The following is a 24,251-nucleotide window of genomic DNA, read 5'->3' as shown; positions in this document are numbered from 1 at the left end:
AATCCCACAGTACTCTTGTCTATTTCTCTCTTGCTACTTGAAAGCCTGCCGCTTTTTTTGGTTTTCGTATTTTATCTGCTGAATGAATGACTCTTCATCCAATTAGAAGCAGTCCTCATTATAGTCTCTACACCCTTATAAAGCTTTGCTGTATAGGTGCTCAATAAATGGGTGCTCTGAACCCCAATATAGTACGTAACAATCATAGGGTTTCATATTTTACTCATTGGCTTTATTGCTGTCCTGGGGGACCATCTAAAGGTGGGTGAGTTTGAGGGATTCTCAGTAGCTTCATGTCATATTTTTCTTGCTGTGTTTTCCGACGCATCTATAACTAGGAGACGAGCTCCAAGCATCATCACCCACTCTAAGCCTTTGGCTGTTCATGTTCCTTGTTGCCTTCCACCCCGCACGGTCTCCTCTGCTCCCTGGGAGACCTCAGATACCGTGATCCATCCAGGTGCACGCAAATCCCTAGGTGGCCAGGGTGTGCCCGGCATTAAATATGGATGTGGGAGGGAATTCCAGTGCCTGAGCCATTTGGTACAGATTTGTAAGATGAGTAATGGAGAGCGTATAAAGCAACGACAACAGAGGCTAGTGTTCTGTGGCGGGCATTTGGGGGCCCTGGTGAGAGTCAGCCGCTCTCATCCGTGCCTCTGGCAGACAGCTTTTCATTTCTCTCCCCGGAGCCGGAGAGCCTTGAGAGGGAAAGAACGGAAGGACCCTCGAGAGTCTATCCCTCTGTTGTGCTTTTGTCTTGTGGGGGAGACACGTGCTCTGGCGTGTCTTGTGGAGGAGGCCCACGTGCCCTGGAGAGATGGACACTGTAGCTCCGCGGAGAGGCCGAGCTGCTTTGCTCCCCAGCCTAAGACTGACGTTCTCCTGGAGCCCTACAGTTGAAGACTCTGGGCCCAGAGGGCTTGGGGCCCACAAGGAAGGGGGGTCATCGGGGATGGGGAGGCAGTGAGTAAAGGGACTATATAGAACTAGAGAGGCTCTGGGTTTTATAGTCATTTAATGAACAATCTTCCAAGTTCCTATCTTGTAGGATTGGATCCACTGAAACCTGGGGCTTTATTTACTGCTGCAGAGCACCAAAATCATTTACAAATGTTATTAGCATCTTCGTAGCTAGACAAGGAGAATTTTAATACGATCTTGGGAGAATGCAGCTGCAGGGTACACGTACTGCCAGAGCAGGCTCGTCGAGAATCTGTGGTCAAGTGCTGTCGGTGCTTCAGCTGTCATTGTGCTGAGTGGCTGGATTCTGTCTCTAAAGCTGGGGGATTAGGGAAATATTTGCTTTATAGAAAGATACTTGGGGTGTAGAAAATAGCTAAGTCTTCATCTTCCATAATAAGGCCTTAAATAATATCCAAAGCTGCAAATCAGGAGAGAGGAGTATTAACAAGATGCTGTTAAAAAGATGGAGAGAGAAATGCAAGGAGAAAGAGCCACAAGAATTGAAGGTTTATTTCTCGGGGGGGTGAGAAGCTGAGACGGGGGGGGGCGAGATTGCTACTCGAGCTATTAAATGATATACACGTATTGATTTTTTTTTTTTTTTAAGAAAGAAAAAAAATAAGAGGGAGTTTGCTCAAAAAGGCGGGGAGGGGGGTGGTCAAGGGAGGAGGAAAGTGTGTCCACCGTGGAAATAATGGCACATTAAAGGTAGGAGACCTGACAAAAGAGTTAGCTGGAAATGTTTGGCTTGCAAGGAGGTGAGAATACCTGTAGACGTGCCAACTCCTCAGCATTCTAGGTCTTGGAATTGGAAGGGATTTTTTCATGTCAGCTGAGCCAGCCTCCTTCCTTCTGGCAAACAAAGTAGGATTTGCCTCATTTTATAGACACAAGTCGTGCAGTCAGATGGGCGACTTGCCTAAGATGACACAGCCAGTTCATAGTGGAGGAGCAACGAACACCATCTCCTCGCTCATCCCGTTCACCACTGCCGTTTTGCTCTCCATTTGTTGAATAATTATATTTATGGTATTTCGGCTGCTCTATTTTTTATGTCAATCTTATGCAAGAGTTATGTTTTAGGTTCTCCTGGACCCAAGTTGGAAAGGGGAGAAGAGATAAGAGGATAAATATGTAACCAGTGCCCCGTGTGGCCCATTCATGTGACGGACTGGGAGCCCGAGTGTGTGTTACAGCCTAGAAGTCCGCAGAATAGCAATAGGAAGTCCGGTCCTATATGAGGTTTTTTTTTCTTTTTCATTTATTTGGCTCTGCCGGGTCTTAGTTGCGGCACGCGGGATCTTTTAGTTGCGGCGTGTGGGATCTTTAGTTGCGGCATGTGGGATCTTTAGTTGTGGCATGCGAACTCTCAGTTGCGACATGTGGGATCTAGTTCCCTGACCAGGGATCGAACCCGGGGCCCCCTGCATTGGGAGTGCAGAGTCTTAGCCACTGGACCGCTAGGGAAGTCCCTATAAGGTTTTGATTTATTTTCCCACCTCCAAGGTTTATTCTCCCACCTCAGTATTGCTTCTGGATTTGGGCAGCACTTCTCAATAGAGATTCCTAATGAACCCCTCACACTTTACAGCATCCATCCTATGTAACGAGTTAACTTCTCTCTTGTGCACCTAGAATAGCACTAACTGTGTACCGTCATTTGCAGAATCGAGAAAAGTCATTCATAGCATTTTGTGTGGGTCGGAATTCTCTCCTAGAACCCAGTTAAGAAAGGCTGGCTGGGATATATGTATACATATGGCTGATTCACTTTGTTATAAAGCAGAAACTAACACACCATTGTAAAGCAATTATACTCCAGTAAAGATGTTAACCAGCCTTTCTTTTCTTTTTCTTTTTTTGTTTATGTTGTGGTGTTTCATCGTCCTTTAATTGTTTAGGTAGGCAGTCCTCCTTCACGTAGGAAAAATGTCTTTTACAGCATTGTCAGATTTTAGCCATGTTTTCGCCCAGACTGGAAAACGTGGTTCTTCCTCGTGCCCTACGCTTGAACCCTTGATATCCTGTTCCTCACAAGCTGCATTTGATTACTTTCTGGTTATTCATGGTTATTCAGAGCAGTTGCTCCTAATGACATCTCCAACCCCTCCCGTCCACTTCAGGTATTTTCTAAAGCGTGGCTAGAACATGTGGTTGAAACCAAAGTATGAAGCAGCAGTTTGTCTTAGGTGAGCTTTTGAGTCTTTGCAAGTTGTGGTTATTTTCATTCTTGATTAAGTAGAAACAAATGAATTTGTGGAATTCTGTAACTGTCAAGCTTTCCCTTATAGAAGCAGAAGACTGCAGCATACCACAAAATTTTCCTTTTCTTGAAGAGTTTTTTCCACCTAATCCATCCCCAACACACATTAAAACTGAAGGCAAATCTAACAGTTTTGTAATAAATGGGGTTCGTTTACTGATTTTCTAAGAAAGGGGATGTTTTTAAAAGGTAAAGTGGCATATGACTCCTGTTTGTGCAGAGTTTGGAAGTTGGGGGGAGGCCAGGAGTCTAAACTTGGTTCTGCCATTAATTAGCTGTGATCATTGATCCTTTTGGACTCAAAACCTTCCCAGGGTGAAATATTTCCTTTGAGTTTCTGTTTGCTGGCCCAAGGGGAGGAGAAGGAAAGGCACTGTGGCGTGGAGCTATCCCTGGCACTGTGCCCTGCACTTTCATGTACGTTACTGTATTTGGTCCTCACAGCTGACCATGAGGTACTTATTGACACTTCCTTTTCTGCAGATAAAGTCCCCAAGGCTCAGAGAGGTGAAGCAACTTGTGCTCAGTTCCATACACTGTTCACCTAGAATGCAAACCCCAAATCTGCTTGCTGACTTTCAGAGAACTTTAAGAAAAGGAAATATTTATTCAATAAGTTTCAATAGATTTCGCATATGAAATATACCAGATTCTCATCACTGCCAAAGAGCCGCCTAAATAATGGACTTTTCAACTAGTACATTGGCTTAAAACCTCAACTGACTTCTTCAGTGGCACTACGGGGTTCTCTTGTGCCCGCCTGAGAGCCCCAGTCACATTTTAGAAGGTCAGTTGATCGAAAATGTTTCTGTTGGGCTTCCCTGGTGGCGCAGTGGTTGAGAGTCCACCTGCCGATGCAGGGGACACGGGTTCGTGCCCCGGTCCGGGAAGATCCCACATGCCACGGAGCGGCTGGGCCCGTGAGCCATGGCCGCTGAGCCTGCGCGTCCGGAGCCTGTGCTCCGTAACAGGAGAGGCCACAACAGTGAGAGACCCGCGTACCGCAAAAAAAAAAAAAAAAAAAAAAAAGTTTCTGTTGTCTTTACCCTTGGAATTAAGGGATTGGGATAGAGTGGTGCAGGAACAGAATAAGTAAAAGAGAAAATAGGTTGAAATGTAAATTACCTCTACAGAGTTTGACTAGTGGAACTAATCTATGGCGGTTTGTTAAGAAAAGCAAAAATGTTTTGGGGGAAGGACAGCTATGCTTTGTGGATGACACCAGGGAGCGGCGTCCCATTAATGCTGCTGGCTGAGACCCAGCACTGCATGGGGTGGTGTGGAAGTTCTCAGAAGATGGGTGGGAGCTGCTTTATCTTCTGAATGCCAGTAATTATCAAGCTCACATTGCACAGTAAGAGGAGGATCTTTTTATTCAACACGTAATACCTACAGTGGCTAAATTAAAGCAATTAAATGTCTAAGGTTCAAACAAAAGCTTTGAGATGCTCTCAATTTCAGGAAGCCCAAAGGCATTTTGGTAGTCCACCAACTTGTGTCTTTCTTCACTTACACATGTATCATCTCATTTTTTTAAGCTGTGGATAGTAATATACTACTATTTCCATTTTATTAATTCATGCAGAGTACATGTTCAAGGTTACCTGAAACCCGCTTCCTGATCACAGCCCTGCCAGTGAAGCTAAGCTGTGGGTTTATCAGAGTCCTTTCCTTTCATGTCAAAATTTCACCTAATTTCAAAATTTAGAAACATAAAACTTTTTTCCCTATACATTTATTTTTTTTTATTTTTGGCTGCATTGGGTCTTCGTTGCTGCGCGCGGGCTTTCTCTAGTTGTGGCGAGCGGGGGCTGCTCTTCGTTGCAGTGTGCTGGCTTCTCTTGTTGCGGAGCATGGGCTCTAGAGTACACAGGCTTCAGTAGTTGTGGCGCGCAGGCTTAGTTGCTCCACGGCGTGTAGGATCTTCCCGGACCAGGGCTCAAACCCGTGTCCCCTGCATTGGCAGACGGATTCTTAACCACTGCGCCACCAGGGAAGCCCCAAAACTTGTGTTGTTTTTTTTTTAATGTGTGGGAATTTTGGTTTTGTTGTTGTTTTTCACCGTAGAAGAATGCCCACTTTATCTATCCTCCGGGTCCTGGACAGAATAATGTCTTAGAGTCTAGGACAGAGTCATCTCCTTTCCCCCCACCAGCAGCCTCTTAGACCCACACTGCCTGCTAGCTGGAGCCGTAAAAGATTTCCTGCTCTGCTTGCCTCTTTGAAAGAGGACACCTGGAACCAATGTAGGCCCTGAGGACAGGTGAGCCAGTGCGACCTGTTGACAGAATGGGGGACAAGTTCCCGTTTACCAAAGGGAAAAGGATTAGCCATAGGCCTGCCAGTCTAACAGCTACTGAGGGGAAAGGCTTGCTTTGCTGAAGAGTTAGAAACGACAACTCAGCGCCAAACCACCGGAGCCGGCGGTCTCCTGACGCCCAGAACAGTTTACTGTCTTCTGAGAGGCAGAAGATGCCCAGACTTCCATGAGATCAGTCTCATCTCCCAGCCCGAGGCTGAGGAGAATGCTATATACTTATATATAAATGCACGTGTGCATACATGCTTTTTAAAAAAAATAAAATGGAAGCCCCTGCGATAGGAAGAATATTGAATATTGCTTCGGTCGTATCAGCGGCTGAAATCTATTTTGGTGGTAGATTGCAGTAAAAATAATGCAAATTGGGGTCGTAACTACTAGCTAGCTGTCTTTAAAAATTCAAAACATCGGGAATTCCCTGGCGGTCCAGTGGTTAGGACTCTGCACTGCCACTGCAGGGGGCCCAGGTTCGATCCCTGGTCAGGGAACTAAGATCCTGCACAGGGCGCAGGGTGCGGCCAAGAAAAAAAGATTCCGCAGCATCTACAAGACAGGGCAGAATTCTACTCTTGTCAGCCTGAATTAATCCTGCAGCTTTTTTTCCTATGTGGTGATGACTTCTTATTTTATTTACTTTTTATTGAGGTATAGTTGGCATCCATCCTGTGGCTCTCAGATCAACTAAGCAGTAGTCTTAGACTCCTCTGTAATGTTCTGAGGAGGAAGCCAGAACGATTACACAGAAAAGTTTTAGAACTCAAACAGCCCTTGGAGATCATCCAGGGCGACTCCCTCTTTTACACATGAGGACACTGTGGCCCACAGAGGTTAACACCTGGCCCGAGACACGTGGCCTAGCCTGGCCTAGAGTCGAGGTTTCCCAGTTCCCTCCGAGGAGTGCTATTTTTGCTTAACGTTTCTGTATGATTCCTGGATAGCGCAGATTAGCTCCTTAAAGAGTTTCTTCACTTCGTTTTCTATGCCTTATTCAAAACACATAGTGACACATTTCTGTCGCTCCCCAGAAATGGCTGCTCGGATCAGGCTTGGCTCTACAAGCTGCGTGTTCACAGCAGCTCATGTGCTCCTGGGGATACAGAGAGGATCAAGCAGCTGTACTTGTTTGCTTGCCTCTCTGGAGGTGGCATCCGTCCCATGTTTCTCCATCCCCAAGAGAGAGAAGAAAATGAATGGTTGGTTGCCAGCCTCCCAGTGTTTTCCCTACCAGTGTGGACTTGATCAGGCTGGTCATGTCTCTATTTTATTAAGGTTGGAGGGGCCCACTCTTTCATGTTAGTGCCCTCTGACTCTTGCTTCCACCTCCTTTCCCTTTCTTTTCTCAGCCTCCTGTGCTTCCTTATTAAACTCTTGTCTCAGATTACTGCCTTTAGGACCAGGCCATGCAAAGCTTATTACTCAAAATACGTGTTTTAATATAACCACAGAAAAATTTGAAAATGTAGTCAAAGGTATACCCCTTAAAAGGGGGACCAAATTTAGGTGGTTAAGAAACGTAACTCCCATACATAAAATAGATAAGCAGCAAGGATGTACTGTATAGCACAAGGAACCATATTTAATATCTTGTAATAACCTATAATGGAAAATAACCTGAAAAAATGTATGTGTCTGAATCACTTTGCTGTACACCTGAAACTAACACAATATTGTAAATCAACTGTACTTCAATTTTTTTTTTTTAAAGAACTTCCATGTTATAGATATTGTTCCAAAGTATAGAAGAAGGTAGAACACTGCCTAGCTCAGCTGACAGGACTAGCGTAACCCTGCTGCAAAAATTAGCAAGATGAGCTCAAGTAGAGGAAAAACAGGGGCCAAACTCACTTATGAATCTAGACGTAACGTTTTAAAGTAAAATATTACCAAATCACATCAGTATTTATAAAACAAATGTAATGAAAGACCAGTAGAGTAGATCGTATCCCAGGCATGCAAAGATGGTTTATATTCGCAAAGTTTAACTGTTTGATTCATGCATTAATGAAACAAAGGTGAGAGACCGTAGTCATCTCAATAGACACAGAAAAACCATCTGGTTACATCCAACATCTTTTGGTGAAAACTCTTAGCAATCTAGAATCCAAGGAAACTTTTGGAACTTTATAAATTTATTTATTTATTTTTGGCTGCTTTGGGTCTTTGTTGCCACACACGGGCTTTCTCTAGTTGCGGCGAGCAGGGGTTACTCTTAGTTGCAGTGCACGTGCTTCTCACTGCGGTGGCTTCTCTTGTTGCGGAGCATGGGCTCTAGGAGCATGGGCTTCAGTCGTTGTGGCATGAGGGTTCAGTAGTTGCGGCTCGCAGGCTCTAGAGCGCAGGCTTAGTAGTTGTGGCGCACGGGCTTAGTTGCTCCGCGGCATGTGGGATCTTCCTGGCCCAGGGCTTGAACCCGTGTCCCCTGCATTGGCAGGGGGATTCTTAACCACTGTGCCATCAGGAAAGTCCAAAACTTTGGGAACTTTATAATCACTCCAGTTATCTGGAAACATTATATATAACAGAGAATCATTAGAAGTCCCACCAAAGTTAGGTTCAAGACAAACAGAGACATTCTGGTTTCCCATATCATGCTGGAAACCCTGGCAAAATGTAGTAAGGCAAGAAAAAGGTGGTACAAATATTGGAAAGGAGACCAGACTATCTTTTGTGGGTGACAGGATTTGCTTAGAAAAGTCCAGAGAATCACTGGATAAAGCATTTGAATTTTTATGAGTTAAGCAAGGGGACCCGATCACAGGATCAGTAACTTTTCTATATAATCAGTAGTGACTGTTTAGAAAATGGAAATGCTTAATCTCATTTCGTTTTTGCAGTAACCCTGAGGACAATTTTTGCTCCATTTTGCAGATGTGAACACTGGAGTTAGAGGTCACCGTGACCAAAATCAGACAACTTATAATTAGCAGAGAATTGATTCAAATCCAGTCTGCCTGGGCTGAGACCCTGTTTTTTAGCATTATAACATTCCATCGCATTTCTGTTGTTCAGTGCCTCATGTTAGGTTACAGCCTTCTTAATTGGACATCTTTTTAACAGAGCATTGACACTGAGCTGGAGTCGAACGCAAACCCGGAGGCAAGTTTTTTTGGCGGGTACATTTGCAGGTGACAGTGGTTGTGCGCACTGCTTCCGGTCACACGGGACCTCCTACAAGTGGGCGGCGCCACAGTGGCAGCGTCTGGCCTTGTTCACAGTGGGTGGCATCAAAGGCTGGCACTGCCTGCTCTGACTCAGGAAGCCTGCCGCTGAAGCCACCCCACTAAGGAGCCTGAGGTCCCCAAGCACAGAGGACCTCTGCTTTTGTTCTTCTTGAGCTCAAACCTGCAGCACTTCCGAGATTCCCTTGCCCCACCACCAAGGCGAGCTGAAAACGCAGCCAGTCTTTCCAGGTGGAAGGTGAAGCTCTCCGATTGGTAGGTTGGTGGGTGTCATTAGCTTGTGCACACAAGTAACAGAGACATGTTCTAGAATCTTGCTTGTTGATGTGCGGATGTGCACAGCCTAGTGGCTGCTTTTCTCCACGAGCAGAGAAGGGGGCACCAGTCCAGAGGTACGTGTGATGAAAGGTTTTTCCTCTCGCCTCTCTTGGAGATACCCTGATAGTACATTCCTTCTGTGGGTAGGTCACTTGAGCCTCTTGACAAGATTTATCTGATAGCAGAGATGGGAAGCCTCCGCTTCCGATGGAACCTCTCCTGCGTGCTCTAAGCCCAGAGCAGGCTGGCGGCAGGAGGCTGTGGGCCGGGCTGGGACCTCCCCGCAGGAGGCGGTAAACTGAGGGCACACCTCAGCCTCTGGCTTCACGGCTCCTCTGTACAGATTTGTTTCAGAGTAGGAGAATTCGAAAGGCCTTTCTCAGTCTCACGTTCTCTGAATTGTCAGAAAATTGTCCAGGAACTTTGCACTTTACAGTGGGAAGAGGCTGGCCGGGGCTGGGGAGGAAAGATGGGAGCATTGGAAGGGAGAGTCTGATTGGCTGAGGAGTGCTAGGAGTACTAGGAAATACCGGGTGTGCCTCATTTCTCAGAATGACTTTCCCTACATTGTTAACCTGGACACAGGTCACAGAAAACAGGGTGGATTCAGGTGACTAACAGCAGGTGAGGGATGTGTTAACTGAGTTTCCGAGAACTAAATGGCAAGTGTGTATTACAGTGCTTAGTACGAGGGTAGCTTCTAACCTAAGACGTGCCTGGCACACGGGTGTTGGATAACAGTTTAACCCTTGAGATTTGAATCATACTGAAGGGCCCTTATCTACTGATTCAGAAAGTATTTATTGAGATCTGTAGAAACCTTTGTATTCTTAACATCTTTATTGGAGTATAATTGCTTTACAATGGTGTGTTACCTTGTGCTTTATAACAAAGTGAATCAGTTATACATATACGTATGTTCCCATATCTCTTCCCTCTTGCGTCCCCCTCCCTCCCACCCTTCCTATCCCACCCCTCCAGGCGGTCACAAAGCACCGAGCTGATCTCCCTGTGCCATGCGGCTGCTTCCCACTAGCTATCTACCTTACGTTTGGTAGTGTATATATGTCCATGCCTCTCTCTCGCTTTGTCACACCTTCCCCTTCCCCCTCCCCATATCCTCAAGTCCATTCTCTAGTAGGTCTAGTAGGACACAGTCTTTATTCCTGTCATACCCCTAGGTTCTTCATGACAGTATTTTTTTTCTTAAATTCCATATATATGTGTTAGCATACGGTATTTGTCTCTCTCCTTCTGACTTACTTCACTCTGTATGACAGACTCTAGGTCTATCCACTTCATTACAAATAGCTCAATTTCGTTTCTTTTTATGGCTGAGTAATATTCCATTGTATATGCGTACCACATCTTCTTTATCCATTCATCCGATGATGGACACTTAGGTTGTTTCCATCTCCGGGCTATTGTAAATAGAGCTGCAATGAACATTTTGGTACATGACTCTTTTTGAATTATGGTTTTCTCAGGGTATGTGCCCAGTAGTGGGATTGCTGGGTCATATGGTAGTTCTATTTGTAGTTATTTAAGGAACCTCCATACTGTTCTCCACAGTGGCTGTATCAATTTACATTCCCACCAACAGTGCAAGAGGGTTCCCTTTTCTCCACACCCTCTCCAGCATTTACTGTTTCTAGGTTTTTTGATGATGGCCATTCTGACTGGTGTGAAATGATATCTCATTGTAGTTTTGATTTGCATTTCTCTAATGATTAGTGATGTTGAGCATTCTTTCATGTGTTTGTTGGCCGTCTGTATATCTTCTTTGGAGAAATGTCTATTTAGGTCTTCTGCCCATTTTTGGATTGGGTTGTTTGTTTTTTTGTTATTGAGCTGCATGAGCTGCTTATAAATTTTGGAGATTAATCCTTTGTCAGTTGCTTCATTTGCAAATATTTTCTCCCATTCTGAGTACTGTCTTTTTGTCTTGTTTATGGTTTCCTTTGCTGCAAAAGCTTTGAAGTTTCATTAGGTCCCATTTGTTTATTTTTGTTTTTATTTCCATTTCTCTAGGAGGTGGGTCACAAAGGATCTTGCTGTGATATTTATGTCATAGAGTGTTCTGCCTATGTTTTCCTCTAAGAGTCTGATAGTTTCTGGCCTTACATTTAGGTCTTTAATGCATTTTGAGCTTATTTTTGTGTATGGTGTTAGGGAGTGTTCTAATTTCATTCTTTTACATGTAGCTGTCCAGTTTTCCCAGCACCACTTATTGAAGAGGCTGTCCTTTCTCCACTGTACATTCCTGCCTCCTTTATCAAAGATAAGGTGACCATGTGTGCGTGGCTTTATCTCTGGGCTTTCTATCCTGTTCCATTGATCTATCTTTCTGTTTTTGTGCCAGCACCATACTGTCTTGATTACTGTACCTTTTAAGTATAGCCTGAAGTCAGGGAGCCTGATTCCTTCAGCTCCGTTTTACGTTCTCCAGATTGCTTTGGCTACTCAGGGTCTTTTGTGTTTCCATACAAATTGTGAAATTTTTTGTTCTAGTTCTGTGAAAAATGCCAGTGGTAGTTTGATAGGGATTGCATTGTTTCTGTAGATTGATTTGGGCAGTAGAGTCATTTTCACAATGTTGATTCTTCCAATCCAAGAACATGGTATATCGCTCCACCTGTTTGTATCATCTTTAATTTCTTTCATCTGTGTCTTATAATTTTCTGCATACAGGTCCTTTGTCTCCTTAGGTAGGTTTATTCCTAGATATTTTATTCTTTTTGTTGCAATGGTAAATGGGAGTGTTTTCTTGATTTCACTTTCAGATTTTTCATCATGAGTGTATAGGAATGCCAGAGATTTCTGTGCATTAATTTTGTGTCCTGCTACTTTACCAAATTCATTGATTAGCTCTAGTAGTTTTCTGGTAGCATCTTTAGGATTCTCTATGTAGAGTATCGTGTCATCTGCAAACAGTGACAGCTTTACTTCTTCTCCATTTTGGATTCCTTTTATTTCCTTTTCTTCTGATTGCTGTGGCTAAAACCTCCAAAACTATGTTGAATAAGAGTGGTGAGAGTGGGCAACCTTGTCTTGTTCCTGATCTTAGTGGAAATGCTTTCAGTTGTTCACCATTGAGGACGATGTTGGCTGTGGGTTTGTCACATATGGGCTTTATTATGTTGAGGAAAGTTCCCTCTATGCCTACTTTCTGCAGAGTTTTTATCATAAATGGGTGTTGAATTTTCTCAAAAGCGTTCTCTGCATCTATTGAGATGATCATATGGTTTTTCTCCTTCAGTTTGTTAATATGGTGTATCACGTTGATTGATTTGCGTATACTGAAGAATCCTTGCCTTCCTGGAATAAACCCCACTTGATCATGGTGTATGATCCATTTAATGTGCTGTTGGATTCTGTTTGCTAGTATTCTGTTGAGGATTTTTGCATCTATGTTCATCAATGATATTGGCCTGTAGTTTTCTTTCTTTGTGACATCCTTGTCTGGTTTTGGTATCAGGGTGATGGTGGCCTCATAGAATGAGTTTGGGAGTGTTCCTCCCTCTGCTATATTTTGGAAGAGTTTGAGATGGATAGGTGTTAGCTCTTCTCTAAATGTTTGATAGAATTCACCTGTGAAGCCATCTGGTCCTGGGCTTTTGTTTGTTGGAAGATTTTTAATCACCGTTTCAATTTCAGTGCTTGTGATTGGTCTGTTCATATTTTCTATTTCTTCTTGATTCAGTCTTGGCAGGTTGTGCGTTTCTAAGAATTTGTCCATTTCTTCCAGGTTGTCCATTTTATTTTGAAACCTTTGTATTCTGAGACACCATCCCCTTTTCTCCTGAGTTTGTATGAGTCAGGGCACACTGTCTTACTTGGAATAGTTGTACTCGTATTAATCTCACCAAGATTAACACAGAGCAGGCACTGGCGTGGGCTCTCCAGGGTTTGCAAAGCAGCGATGTGGTGCGTTGAGATCCCACCGCGCTTGGAGGGCAGGGTCTGCCTTTCTGTCCAGCTCTGCCAGCGGTTGCCTGCCACTGGTCGGCAGGATCCCGAATTTCTCCGAGTCTCTGTTTTCCTGTGTGTGATGTGGAGACAATATTTTGCCTGCAGTGGTGTTCACATGTAGCCAGGGCCTGGCACATCATAAGCCTTCACATAACGTGAGACTGTTAAGGGTTGTTTTTGCTTTGTCGTGCTGTCAACTTGCAACCACCGGTGTGTTAAAAGAGGGAGGCAGGATCTCCAAAGACATAAGGAAAGGGTGGGTGAGACTTGGAGGACAGACCAGAGTTTGGAAGAAAGTAAAAATTCTTGTGTATCAGTCTGGTCTCTTTCAGTTGCTGGGATTTGAGGGGTAAATAGCAACTCTTTCCTATCTGCGTTCTGAACCAATTGAGAAAAAACGATAGGAGCCCTTTCTTTACTGATGAGGTTAGTGCTGGCTTACACCTGTGGGAAGTGGACATTCCAGGAATGGACCCCAGGATTAGACAGACCTGCCCCACCAGGCACACGTGCGCTGGGGTCTCCACACCCTCCCCGCAGTGGGGTGGGCCCTCGACCTCCAAGTAGACCGCACTGTCCCAAGAATGGTTGCCAGCACAGGCAATTTGCCAGTTGGGTGGCTCCCAAGAGGTAGAGGAGGGAAGTAGCAGGCTCTGGACACCCTGTTCCATTCCACCTGCTGCAGAGGAATGAGGCAAGAGAGAGGCCAGGAATGTGATGCAGGTGGAAGGCTGCCACAGAGAAGGAATCGGGAATGGGGGAAAGGTGCACCCAAGGGACGAACCCAACGCATCCTGGGTTAACTTGTCAAAGGGAGTTGGCTCTTAGCTTTGGGGCATCTTAGGGTGGATCAGGATTCAGGCTTGGAGGGATCCAGAAGCTCAAGTGGTGTCCGCGGGGGCCTTCTTCCCTTCGTTTTGCCCCACTTCATCCTCACAGTTTCTTTCCCTGCCGCCTCACCAGGATTCCAGGCTTACAGGACCCTTAGCTCTTAACTTCAGAGATAGAGACAGACAGCATCTTTTCTGACCTCTCCATCAGAAATCTCTCCATATTGCCTCAGGAGGACTGTGTGGGTGTCCATAGCTGAATTTAGTCACTGGATTGTGGGACTGGAAACAGCATCAGCCCTGCATCACATGAACCAAACAGAATCAAAGAAAAGTCCAGGAGGCTTGGGTTTCCCAAGGCATGCTGCACGCGTCCACCAGGTTTTAAAAATTAACATCAGTTGTGCTGCATAATGGAAATACGGGTGTCTTTTCTTTTTCCTGGATACTTATACTCCCATTTTTCTAAGCATTTATTACTTTGTAAATGGGGGGGGAATAACTTTTATGAGTCTATTTGTTTCAACCTTACCTTGCTCTTTGGAGGATCTATGACACGAACAAAAAACAGGAAAATAAAAGGAGATAAATAAGCAAATACGATAAGGGGAATATAAGAGTGAGAAGCAACAGCAAAGGAGGAGTTCCTAGATATTTACCAGAAATAGGACACCTAGATATCAAGGAAAACCTTTGCATTTATTTGCAGAAAAAAAAGGGGCGGGTGGGGTCCATCACTCTAAGGAAGTAGAGGTGTAGTGAGAATTCTGAGGGGCCCTGGTTTCAAAGGCAGTTGTCAGCTGTACTTGACAAGTCTTTATGAGCATGTGGCCTGGGCCCCAGGGATGTGGAGAGTGACCGTCCCCTGGGGTCACCGGGGAGCATGAAGCACTTAGGTGGTGGGCATACAGGGAGGCGAGAGGGCCTGTGCTCTGTCCACAGCCACTCCATTCTGATAGCTGATCACCTTCCTAAGACACCATCATGCAGGCTCCAATCTGAACTCGTCGCCTCTACTGGGAAAACAGCTCTGCCCTCCCTCTCCAGAGATGGTGACCCCCAGGCTTGCCTCCGAGCCGAAGAGTACAAAATTTCTTCCTGGAAAGCCAGTACCTATGATACCCCTGAGGTATCCTTCATCTCTGAGACGTCCCCAGGCTGGGATTAGCCCCACGAAGGAACATATGGGTTTGATTCTTGCCTGTTTGCATCTCCTCTGCTTACCCGAGGGCCTCGCAGCCAGGGCCACAAACAGGTGACCATTCTTGATCCAGCTGGAGCGCACCAGCAGCAGGCCTGGTGCGGTGAGCCCTTCCCCAAAGCCGGTCACTGCTCCCACAGTTTGAGAAAACAAACCCAGCTTTCCAGGGTCTGTGGCTGGGTTTCTCTGCCCGCCGTGTTTTAAACAAACAACCTGGCCCTTCAGGGGTCCTCCGGCCTCCCATAGCCAGGATAAACTCAAGATTCTGGGGAATCCAGCGAGACGCCACCAGTGTGCGTAGACGGTGTGTTAGGTTTTTGTGCGGGTTTGGTTTTTGTTTTTTTAATTAACTCACGGCTATCTCCTTCTACACAGACAGCTACAGACAGTTCTTCTAATTCGTCTCAGAAGAGGGAACAACCTCCTCGCACAGTCTCCTCCCCCACGTCCTGTGAGCACCGGAGGATTTATACCCTGGGCCACCTCCACGACCCGTACCCCACGGACCACTATCACCTCGAACAGGTGAGCGGCGGTCTCGTTCCTGGGGGGTCATGGGGTGGGCGGCTCCTGATCCCGGAACAGCCTCCTTCCCCTGGCGTTCAGCCACACGCCAGAGCCTAGGCCTCTTCTCCTGCTTAGTACCTCCGCCCCCATATTGGAGGTGGTGCAGGCGACTCACCCTCAACGCAGAGTCTTCTGTGCGCCGGGCACCTCGCCAAGCCCTTCATGTGCTTTATCTCCTTTAATCCTCACAAATCACCCACAAGCAGGTCCTCCGCATCCCCAGTGGAGAGATGGGGACGCTCGAGGCTTAGGGAGACAGAGTCCCTGCTGGAACAAGATGCAAATGCAGGTCTCCGCTCACGCAGGACACTATGCTCCCTCCTGGTAGCATACTGTGCGTCAGCATACGCTAACACTGTGCGTTCCTGTGGCCAAAGGGCCTCCCGGCTTTGTGTGAAAGCTGTACACTTGGCTTGAGCGCCCTGGCTTCGCGGGCTGCAGGCCCAGGCTTGCTTGGGGAGCTGTAGCTGGAATTCAGTAATTCAACAAATATTTACCAAGCGGCCGTTTTTCAGAGCAGGTTCTCAAACTGTGGGGTGCGGACGGGTGCCCACGTGGGTGATGTGGCCACCAGTCTGCTTTGAAAAGAGAAAAAGCACGAGGCACTGAGGTTTTATAACATAGATCTATATGACTTTTTTTCAAAATCCATTTTACTGTGTGTGCTTCCTAATATTTTTGGCATTAAAAGTTCTTTCTTAAAATCACATTATGGGAGCAATAGATGGGAACTGACTCTTTGATTCTCCTTACTTTGCAAAATAAATTATTAGCAAAGTCTGTGTCAGCTCCCAAGATTTGTTTTGAAATAATGAAGGATTGTGATTTTCCAAAGTTGGGGAAACTGACGTGAAGAATCTGGCAGGAATTAGGGCAAATCAGAGCCTGTGAGATGTGGCCCTTGCTCTGGTGGGACGTGATGAGTAAAGCTAATCACCATGTGATAAATTCTAGGACAATATTATAATGACAGTATTGGCAACAGGTACCAAGCACATCCTGTGTGACCGGCCCTATGCTGACACCGCACAGATTCTTTCTCTTCATTCTTTCAGTAGCCCTATGCAGTTTGCTCGTCAGGGAAACCAAGTCTGAGGCTTAGCGACTTGCTGGTAAATTTCATGGTCCGAATTCCACTCCAGTGGGTTTGCTCAGAGCCATGCTCCTCATCCCTTAAAAAGCCTTCATGCTCGGGGCTTCCCTGGTGGCGCAGTGGTTGAGAGTCCGCCTGCTGATGCAGGGGACACGGGTTCGTGCCCTGGTCCGGGAAGATCCCACATGCCGCGGAGCGGCTGGGCCCGTGAGTCATGGCCGCTGAGCCTGCGTGTCCGGAGCCTGTGCTCCGCAACGGGAGAGGCCGCAGCAGCGAGAGGCCCGCGTACAAAAAAGCCTTCATGCTCAAAGGGCGTCGAAGGTGGAAAATCTCATTGTTTGCCACAACTGGGATGCCCTGTGCAAGGCAGGCTTACCTGCGTCAACTCAGTAACTATGTATTCAGCACCTGCTCCTCTGGACAAGGCACTGATGCAAACTGTAACGGGACAACCTGCAGAGATGACTATTCCTCCCTAAGGGATGCAGGTTGGGTTTGAAGGCTAGAGGGTGTGGCCCTGGGTTGGGCCATCCCGGGCTCAGATTCCAGCTCTGCTGCTCACCACCTGTGAGATCCTGGCAGGATTCAAACACAGTTGGCCTCTGGAGCCTGTACTCTTACCCTTTGCATATCTCAACATCTTATCTTCCCAGCCAGATTACAAGGTACTTCTGAGCCTCATAGTTTGCTGTTTTCCACATGACCCACAGTGACACATGCGTTTTATATCATGGCCCAGTAGGCACATGTTATGTACACAGAGATAACAAGGGTACTTACCTTGTAACATGCAGTGCACTCCAGTGTTCTGCTGTTTCTCTGAAAAAAAAAAAAGAAACCAGTCTTAAAAAAGAGAGCATGCTGTACAAAAACAGGTGAAACTAATCTAAGCTGTTAGAAATCAATGTTCCTTAGGGGGCACTGTTCCTTACCTTAGGGGTGGGGGTCACAGAAGGGAGGTTGAGGATATTCTAGGGAGGCCTCAAGTTCTGCTTTCTGATCTGGGCATGTCCAGCTTCTGAAAATTCACTTTACTCTTACGCTGTGTATACTTCCCCCCCCCCCATATATGGTAATACTGCAACAGAAAGGGGGGAAATGCTGGTCTCCACCCATTAAATTGACTTCCTGACCCAGGAAGGGATTGGGACTCACAATTTGAAATCCATCTTTGACCCACAAGCTGTTCAGTAATTACAGGATGGGTCAGTTCCTTAAAGCAATGCCTTTGCCAAGGTGAAAGATGCATATCGGAGGTTTGTTTTGCCACTGCTATGAAGTAACGCCTCCTTTTTCCTGGGGCAGCCGATGCCAAGGCCCTACCGCCAGGTGAGCTTCCCGGACGACGACGAGGAGATCGTGCGCATCAACCCCCGGGAGAAGATCTGGATGACGGGCTACGAGGATTACCGGCACGCGCCGGTGAGGGGCAAATACCTGGACCCCTCGGAGGACGCAGACTCCTACGTGCGCTTCGCCAAGGGCGAGGTCCCCAAGCACGACTACAACTACCCCTACGTGGACTCTTCAGACTTTGGCCTCGGCGAGGACCCTAAAGGGCGCGGAGGCAGCGTGATCAAGACCCAGCCCTCCCGGGGCAAGTCCCGGCGGCGGAAAGAGGACGGGGAGCGCTCTCGGTGCGAGTACTGCCGCGACATGTTCAACCACGAGGAGAACCGGAGGGGCCACTGTCAGGACGCGCCCGACTCCGTGAGAACTTGCATCCGCCGGGTGAGCTGTATGTGGTGTGCGGACAGCATGCTCTATCACTGTATGTCAGACCCCGAGGGGGACTATACAGACCCGTGCTCGTGCGATACTAGCGACGAGAAGTTTTGCCTCCGGTGGATGGCCCTTATCGCCTTGTCTTTCTTGGCCCCCTGTATGTGCTGTTACCTGCCCCTGCGGGCCTGCTACCACTGCGGAGTGATGTGCAGGTGCTGTGGCGGGAAGCACAAAGCAGCTGTGTGACTCGGTTTCCCTCCCCACCGCCCTCCATCCACAGCCCCAAGGGGACTTGTCTCCTCCATCCTCTCATCTCTGCCCGCTCCTGGGTACCCAAGGCGCCGTTCCAGCCTGGGGAACCTGCCTGGTGGACTCTGCACCCCTGCATCAGTCTCACCCACGTGTGCGCACACAGTGTTCTAAGGCGAGGAACCGCCGCCTAGACCCTCGTGTATTATTAACAATCTGTAATCAAGCTAACCGTCTCATCACACAGGTGTTGATTTCATGTCCTTCCTGCCCACCTCTTCCAGTTCCAAGGCACCTTCAGTGGGAACTGCTGATTTTGGGGTGGGTTTTGTCGTTGGTTTTTCCAGGAGCTCCGAAGACCATCTTTCTCTTGGTTGAGCTTGCCTGTGGCTGACGAGTTTGCTTCCTCAGGTTCCTGTGGAAATGGAATGTCAGAATGATGAAACCCTGCCAGATGTATTTTAACCTGCAGTCAGTGATTATGTATAGGAGGTGAGCTAGTTAACAAACTTCTACCACAAAACGAGATCGCTTTAACTCTTCTAAAGCCAAACTTCCCATGTAAGCTGCAGTTTCTACCTTGAGCCCGTCGTCATCTTCTGTCTCCACACCCCTCCCCCCAAAAAAGTCGGTCAGTTACTCACTGATGCAAAACATTCTCTCGTAAAATGACTGAGAACTGAGCCTTAACTTCAGATTAACTTGCGAGAATCAGGAAAATTCTTTAAACTGCATCGCATCCTCTCAGACCAGGGCTAGAAAGGGGATTCCAGGTTTCTCCGAGCCTCCCTGGTTACCCCTAAAGGAGAACTTTTTAAAATTATGTCACCGCCACTTGTAAAAATTCAGCAATATCAGAAGAAACCGCTAGTGAAGTAAGGAATTTTGCTCATTGTTTTGCAAACCAAATAGTCTCTTCAAACCAAACCAGTGTTCTCCCGAACACGGTCCAGTTGAGAAACGCTAAAGGTTGTAAATAAAACTTATGGGAGCTTTTTTCCCCCCAGTGGCTATTTTCTATTAACTGGGGGAAATTTTAAATGTCATCAATTTGAAGAGTGGTGGGTTGCATTTTGTTCATGGGTTTGTGTTTTTGTTTTCATTTTGGACTCAATTTCACGTCACCAAATTCTTCGTTTACACTTGGGAAAAAACAAGGCCATATGTAAAAACCCTTCCGATGCCTAAGTGTCTTTCTCCTGCAAACCCAAACTTGCCACTTTTGGTGCACGGATGGTTAGGGTCAGCAGGCTGGGTCCACCTGTCGCCTTGCCACGTAGGAGGCTTCTGATTAGCTGGAAAAGAGTATTTTTCTAATATATTGCAAGGAATAGCCAAATGTTATTGCAGAAAGAGGAAAAGTGAAGAGTGGTTACCTGTACCTAGCATAGTACAATCAGAACGCGGTGGAGACCATAGGGGACAGGCTTGTCAGCGCTGGCTCTTCCCACCATGATCTTCCTGTGATTATTGCCAGCTGAGTGCATGGCCTCATTCCTCTCTCCCCACTCCCCCCATCCCTTCTCAATTGCACACAGGACATCAGTCTCCAAGGAAAGGGACTTACTTTTCTAGTCTGCCAATCATATTGGGAAAGTGCTAGCCACACTTACCTTCCTGGGAATGTTTTCAGCTCACCTGAGAGCCCTTTGCAGTTCTTTATCAGATCACCGATGTAAATACCCAGTGTGCTTATGAGTTTGTTGGTAGACGTTTTCATTTGTCGAAGTGACTGGTTTGGGTCTTCCAGTTTGGGAAAGGAGCAGAGAGCTGTTAATCTGGTGATGCAAGAAAAGAGCCACTTCCCAGCCTGGAGAACATCTAGAAACCTTCAGCCAGCCTCCAAATGCTGTCGAAAGACCATCTTCTCCCCCGTCCTGAGGCATTTTCTCAGGGTCTTTCTCAAGGTCTCCTCTCTACAAAGCACAACACTAATGTATGTTTTGTTAGACCTCAGTTCAAGCGTCCCTATTTATTTCAGTAAGAATACACCTATCCCAGACGCTTTTGTTTGCCCTCTCTGTTTATTCATTATCTGTTTCTATCTTCCTTTACCCCTTGTCCTTTTCCACCCCTTTGAAGAGTTAACGCTAGTGACTCTTACTCTGCGTATCCTTTTTGGTTTGTGTAGAAGGTACAAGGACAGCCATGGGGACATTTATGTAAATACGTCTCTCTCTAATTGCCACACTGCAGCCGAACAGTGTGTAGTATTTTCCCAGTCAGCTTTGCCATACTGATGTCAACCACCTAAGAGAAATTATTCAGATTTTATTTTTGTATCTGTGGTAACAAAACATTAACCAAAAGAGTTTGTTTGGAAGCTTTCCCCGAACCTCCCCCCCCCAAAAAAACCCACCAAGCTATTTGCTCACATTAACAAATTAAAGTGCCTGAAGCATAATTCATTCTTTACCTGTATACTGAAAACCCCGTTGTATTGATTTTTTTATAATAAGCCTTTTTACCTCTGTGTAAAAAATATATATACAAGTGTATGATGTACATTTTAGTTCTTAACTTTTTTTTATGGTTTCTAATATGTATGACCAATGTAGCCATTGCTTTAAAATGTACCATGTAAATATAAACACATCCTGTCAGATCGCTGGCTTTGGGATGTTTGTCTGGAGACAGGGTGGCGTTCGAGCCTCTGCGGACGTGGGAGCTCTCGCACACAGGATGGGAAGGGGTTTCCTTTTGAGGAGGATGTGTGGACACCGGTCTGTTGTTGAGGCCCTTCCCGCCTCTGGTTATGTCATAGTCCCCGGGGGAGACTGCAGCTCCTTGGGCTCAGATGCCTCAAGTGAAAAGAATGCTGTATCACCGCCCAGGGAACACCCCCTCTTCCTCAGCCTGGCTTCCCCCAAGCGTGCTCCACGGAGGGAGCCGCTGTACTTCCTCTGGGTTGTTTCCCACTGATTCCTGCTGAACCTTAAGAGTGTGTTTGTGTGGAGTTTGGAAGATAGTTTCTCACAGAACACAATTGTTAAAACTCCAAGATCCTCGGTCTCCTCAGAGCGGTTGGATTTTAGTGATATTTGGCCCACTTTCAGTTCCAAATGAGATCTTTGGATACGCAAATGTTACAGTGACAAAGTGTGGAGTCCTTTAAGGGTAACAGAAGAAAATTTCAGCTTCTTCTCTAGAGAACCAAGTAGGGGCCTTAAAAAGAGATGTGCAGAGGGGTCCCTTCACATTAGTCTTGACTCTTGCCAAAAAGGGTGACTTTTCCAAACCACTGGCAAAGGTGAAAAGCAACAGGAGATGCTGGGAATTAGAAAGTGAATGGAGAGAAACAAGCCGTGAAGATTGGTAATTAAGAGATGATTAGAGAACTTCATAAGAGCTCTTTCATTAGACTGGGGGGGGGGGGCACAAACCAGGTTAATAGGGGGTGAAGAGTCAACATGGAGTCAATAAAAACATCAAACGTAAAACATGTTTTCAAGAAGTTTGATGGTAAAGGAATAGGATTGCTCTGAAGGAGAATTGGTGAAGTAGAAAAATAATATTTGCTGAGACAGTATATATTATTTACTGATTATGACAATCCTGAATAAATGGCTCTGATTTTTAAAAAAAGAGAACTTGGAAGGCACGTCCAGGGCTTCAGGGGGCCCGAGAGCTGACCTCACGCCACCCTCCAAGGCACGTCCCTCCTGTCATCCCTATTGGAAGTTGAGGAACTGAGGCTTAGAAAGGGTAAGTAACTAAGGTCACCTGTGGTCTCATGAGGCAAGGACCAAACCAGATGACTGACTGCAGAGCCCAGGTCCTTGCCAGCCCTCACTGATAGCTCTGTCCACCCGCTCCCTGTTTGTGGGCTTGAAAAGTGGGCACCAGGAAGAGCCTTGCCCAGTCCGGGCTGCTACAGGGTTCATTTGTCATCTGGTGCCCTGTGTGCTCAGCCAGGAGCTGGGCTCTACATCCGTCATCTCCTTCAACCCTCTTCGGAGTAGAGGGTTCATTTCCACTTCACAGGTGAGGAAGCAGGGGTAGAGAAACACGTTACTAGTCATTAGATAGTTACTAGCCGTTAGCCCTTGGGCAAGTGATGTCACCCTTCTGAGCCTCAGTTTCCCTGGGTGTAACAAGTGGGATAATAGCCACCCTCAGCATGTCATGAGGCTCGATGATTACACTATCGTTACAGTGCAATACTCAGGACGTGCTTCAAAATGCTCCTTCCTTCCTCAATTCCTCTTCTATTCTGGGACCCTAGGAAACACCAAGAACTGGAAAGGACAGCATCTTTTGAAGTACAGGAGGCCGAAGCCATTGTGGATATTTTGTGAGCATGTAGACCTACAAAATGTGTTGGGATTTCTTTTTCTGAACCTCTCTGCAATTCTAAATTAGGTTTTCCTTCGTTGCTGGCCCTCCCAGATCCCTTCACAGCCCTCGAAGGCTGCGGAAGGGCACAGGGCTGGCTGATTCCTTAGGAGCCAGTGCACACAACCTGCCTTACAGAGCTGCCTTCCTCAACCTCCAGCTCCGCTTCTGTGGCCTTTGGGGTGTGAGTCGGTGGCCTCATCTCCTGGGCCTGTGTTTCTCCCTGCTGCACTCCCGTTGCTAGTTACCACTCACCCTTAACGGTGGGCGCCCCCCAGAAAATCAGGAGATCTTCCCAGGGGACAAAGTGTTGTCACAAGAGTTCTGTTTCCCAGGGATTCAGGGTGGTTTGTTGTTTGAGCGTGGCTTTCAAACAGGCTGCCACAGCGCCATCCATGTGAACGAGGGGCCAGAGCTTGTAAAAGTGTGCCGGCTGCTTGCAGGCCTGTTGGGCTTTCTGATTTGTGGGGTTAGCTGGTTAGAAATAGCACACCTCGTCTGTTTGTTTAGGCCCGAACCAGATGGGTGGAATGAAGGGAGAGGACCCTGGTGACATCTTGCACCACCAGATACCAGTGTGACCTTGCAAATCAGGGCCCTACCATCTCCTCAGCTAGAGCAGTCACCTGTGTTAGTGGTTCCTTCCAGGCAAGCTGACCCCCTAAAGGGCAGTGTTGGGGCCAGGGCGGAGGTGGGGTAGAGGGTGGAGAGTAGGAGGAGACAGGCTCTGTAAATTTATGAAGGAGGAGTAAAGCCAGTTACGTGATAGTCATGCCTTGTACCCTTTTCCTCTCATTGTGTCTTGCCCTCTTATTTTTTTTCCCCAGTTTTGGGGGAGGGCTCTGATTATTATAAAAGTAATATACATAGTCATAAAAATGTCATACACCACAGAAGTTTAAAAAGGTGTGCCTCCTCGTACTAGTTTGCTAGGACTGTTCACATCATCTTCTCTCTCTGTGTATCTCTGTGTCCAAATTTCCCCTGTTTATAAGGATATCAGTCATACTGGATTAAGGTCCACTCTAATGGCTAATTTTAACTTGATTATCTCTGTAAAGACCTATCCCCAAATAAGTTCACATTCTGAGGAAAGAGATTAGGACTCCCTATGAATTTGGGAGAGACACAATTCAACCCATAACACTCCTCTGTCCCACCCAAAGTAAGCACTGTGTGTCCTTCCAGATTTTTCTATACATTTATACACAGATGTGTGTATGTGTATACATT

General features: G+C 46.6%; 1 protein-coding gene across 3 annotated transcripts in view; it reads left to right on the top strand.

Moving 5' to 3' along the window:
- Positions 1-21,288, top strand: part of SPRED2 (sprouty related EVH1 domain containing 2) — a 126,300-nt gene extending 105,012 nt beyond the window's left edge. For all 3 annotated transcript variants that reach the window (XM_082851391.1, XM_082851390.1, XM_082851389.1), the window contains 2 exons: positions 15,425-15,574; positions 18,015-21,288. In XM_082851391.1, the coding sequence (XP_082707517.1) occupies positions 15,425-15,574; positions 18,015-18,680 (816 nt within the window). In that variant the 3' untranslated portion in view covers positions 18,681-21,288. The remainder of the gene's footprint in view (positions 1-15,424; positions 15,575-18,014) is intronic.
- The last annotated feature ends 2,963 nt before the right edge of the window (positions 21,289-24,251 follow it).

This window comes from Leucopleurus acutus, assembly GCF_964270905.1.
Source record: "Leucopleurus acutus genome assembly, chromosome: 12".
Taxonomy (NCBI): domain Eukaryota; kingdom Metazoa; phylum Chordata; class Mammalia; order Artiodactyla; family Delphinidae; genus Leucopleurus; species Leucopleurus acutus.
Note: the sequence above shows the minus strand (reverse complement) of the source record. Positions and strands in the feature narration are given on the sequence as shown.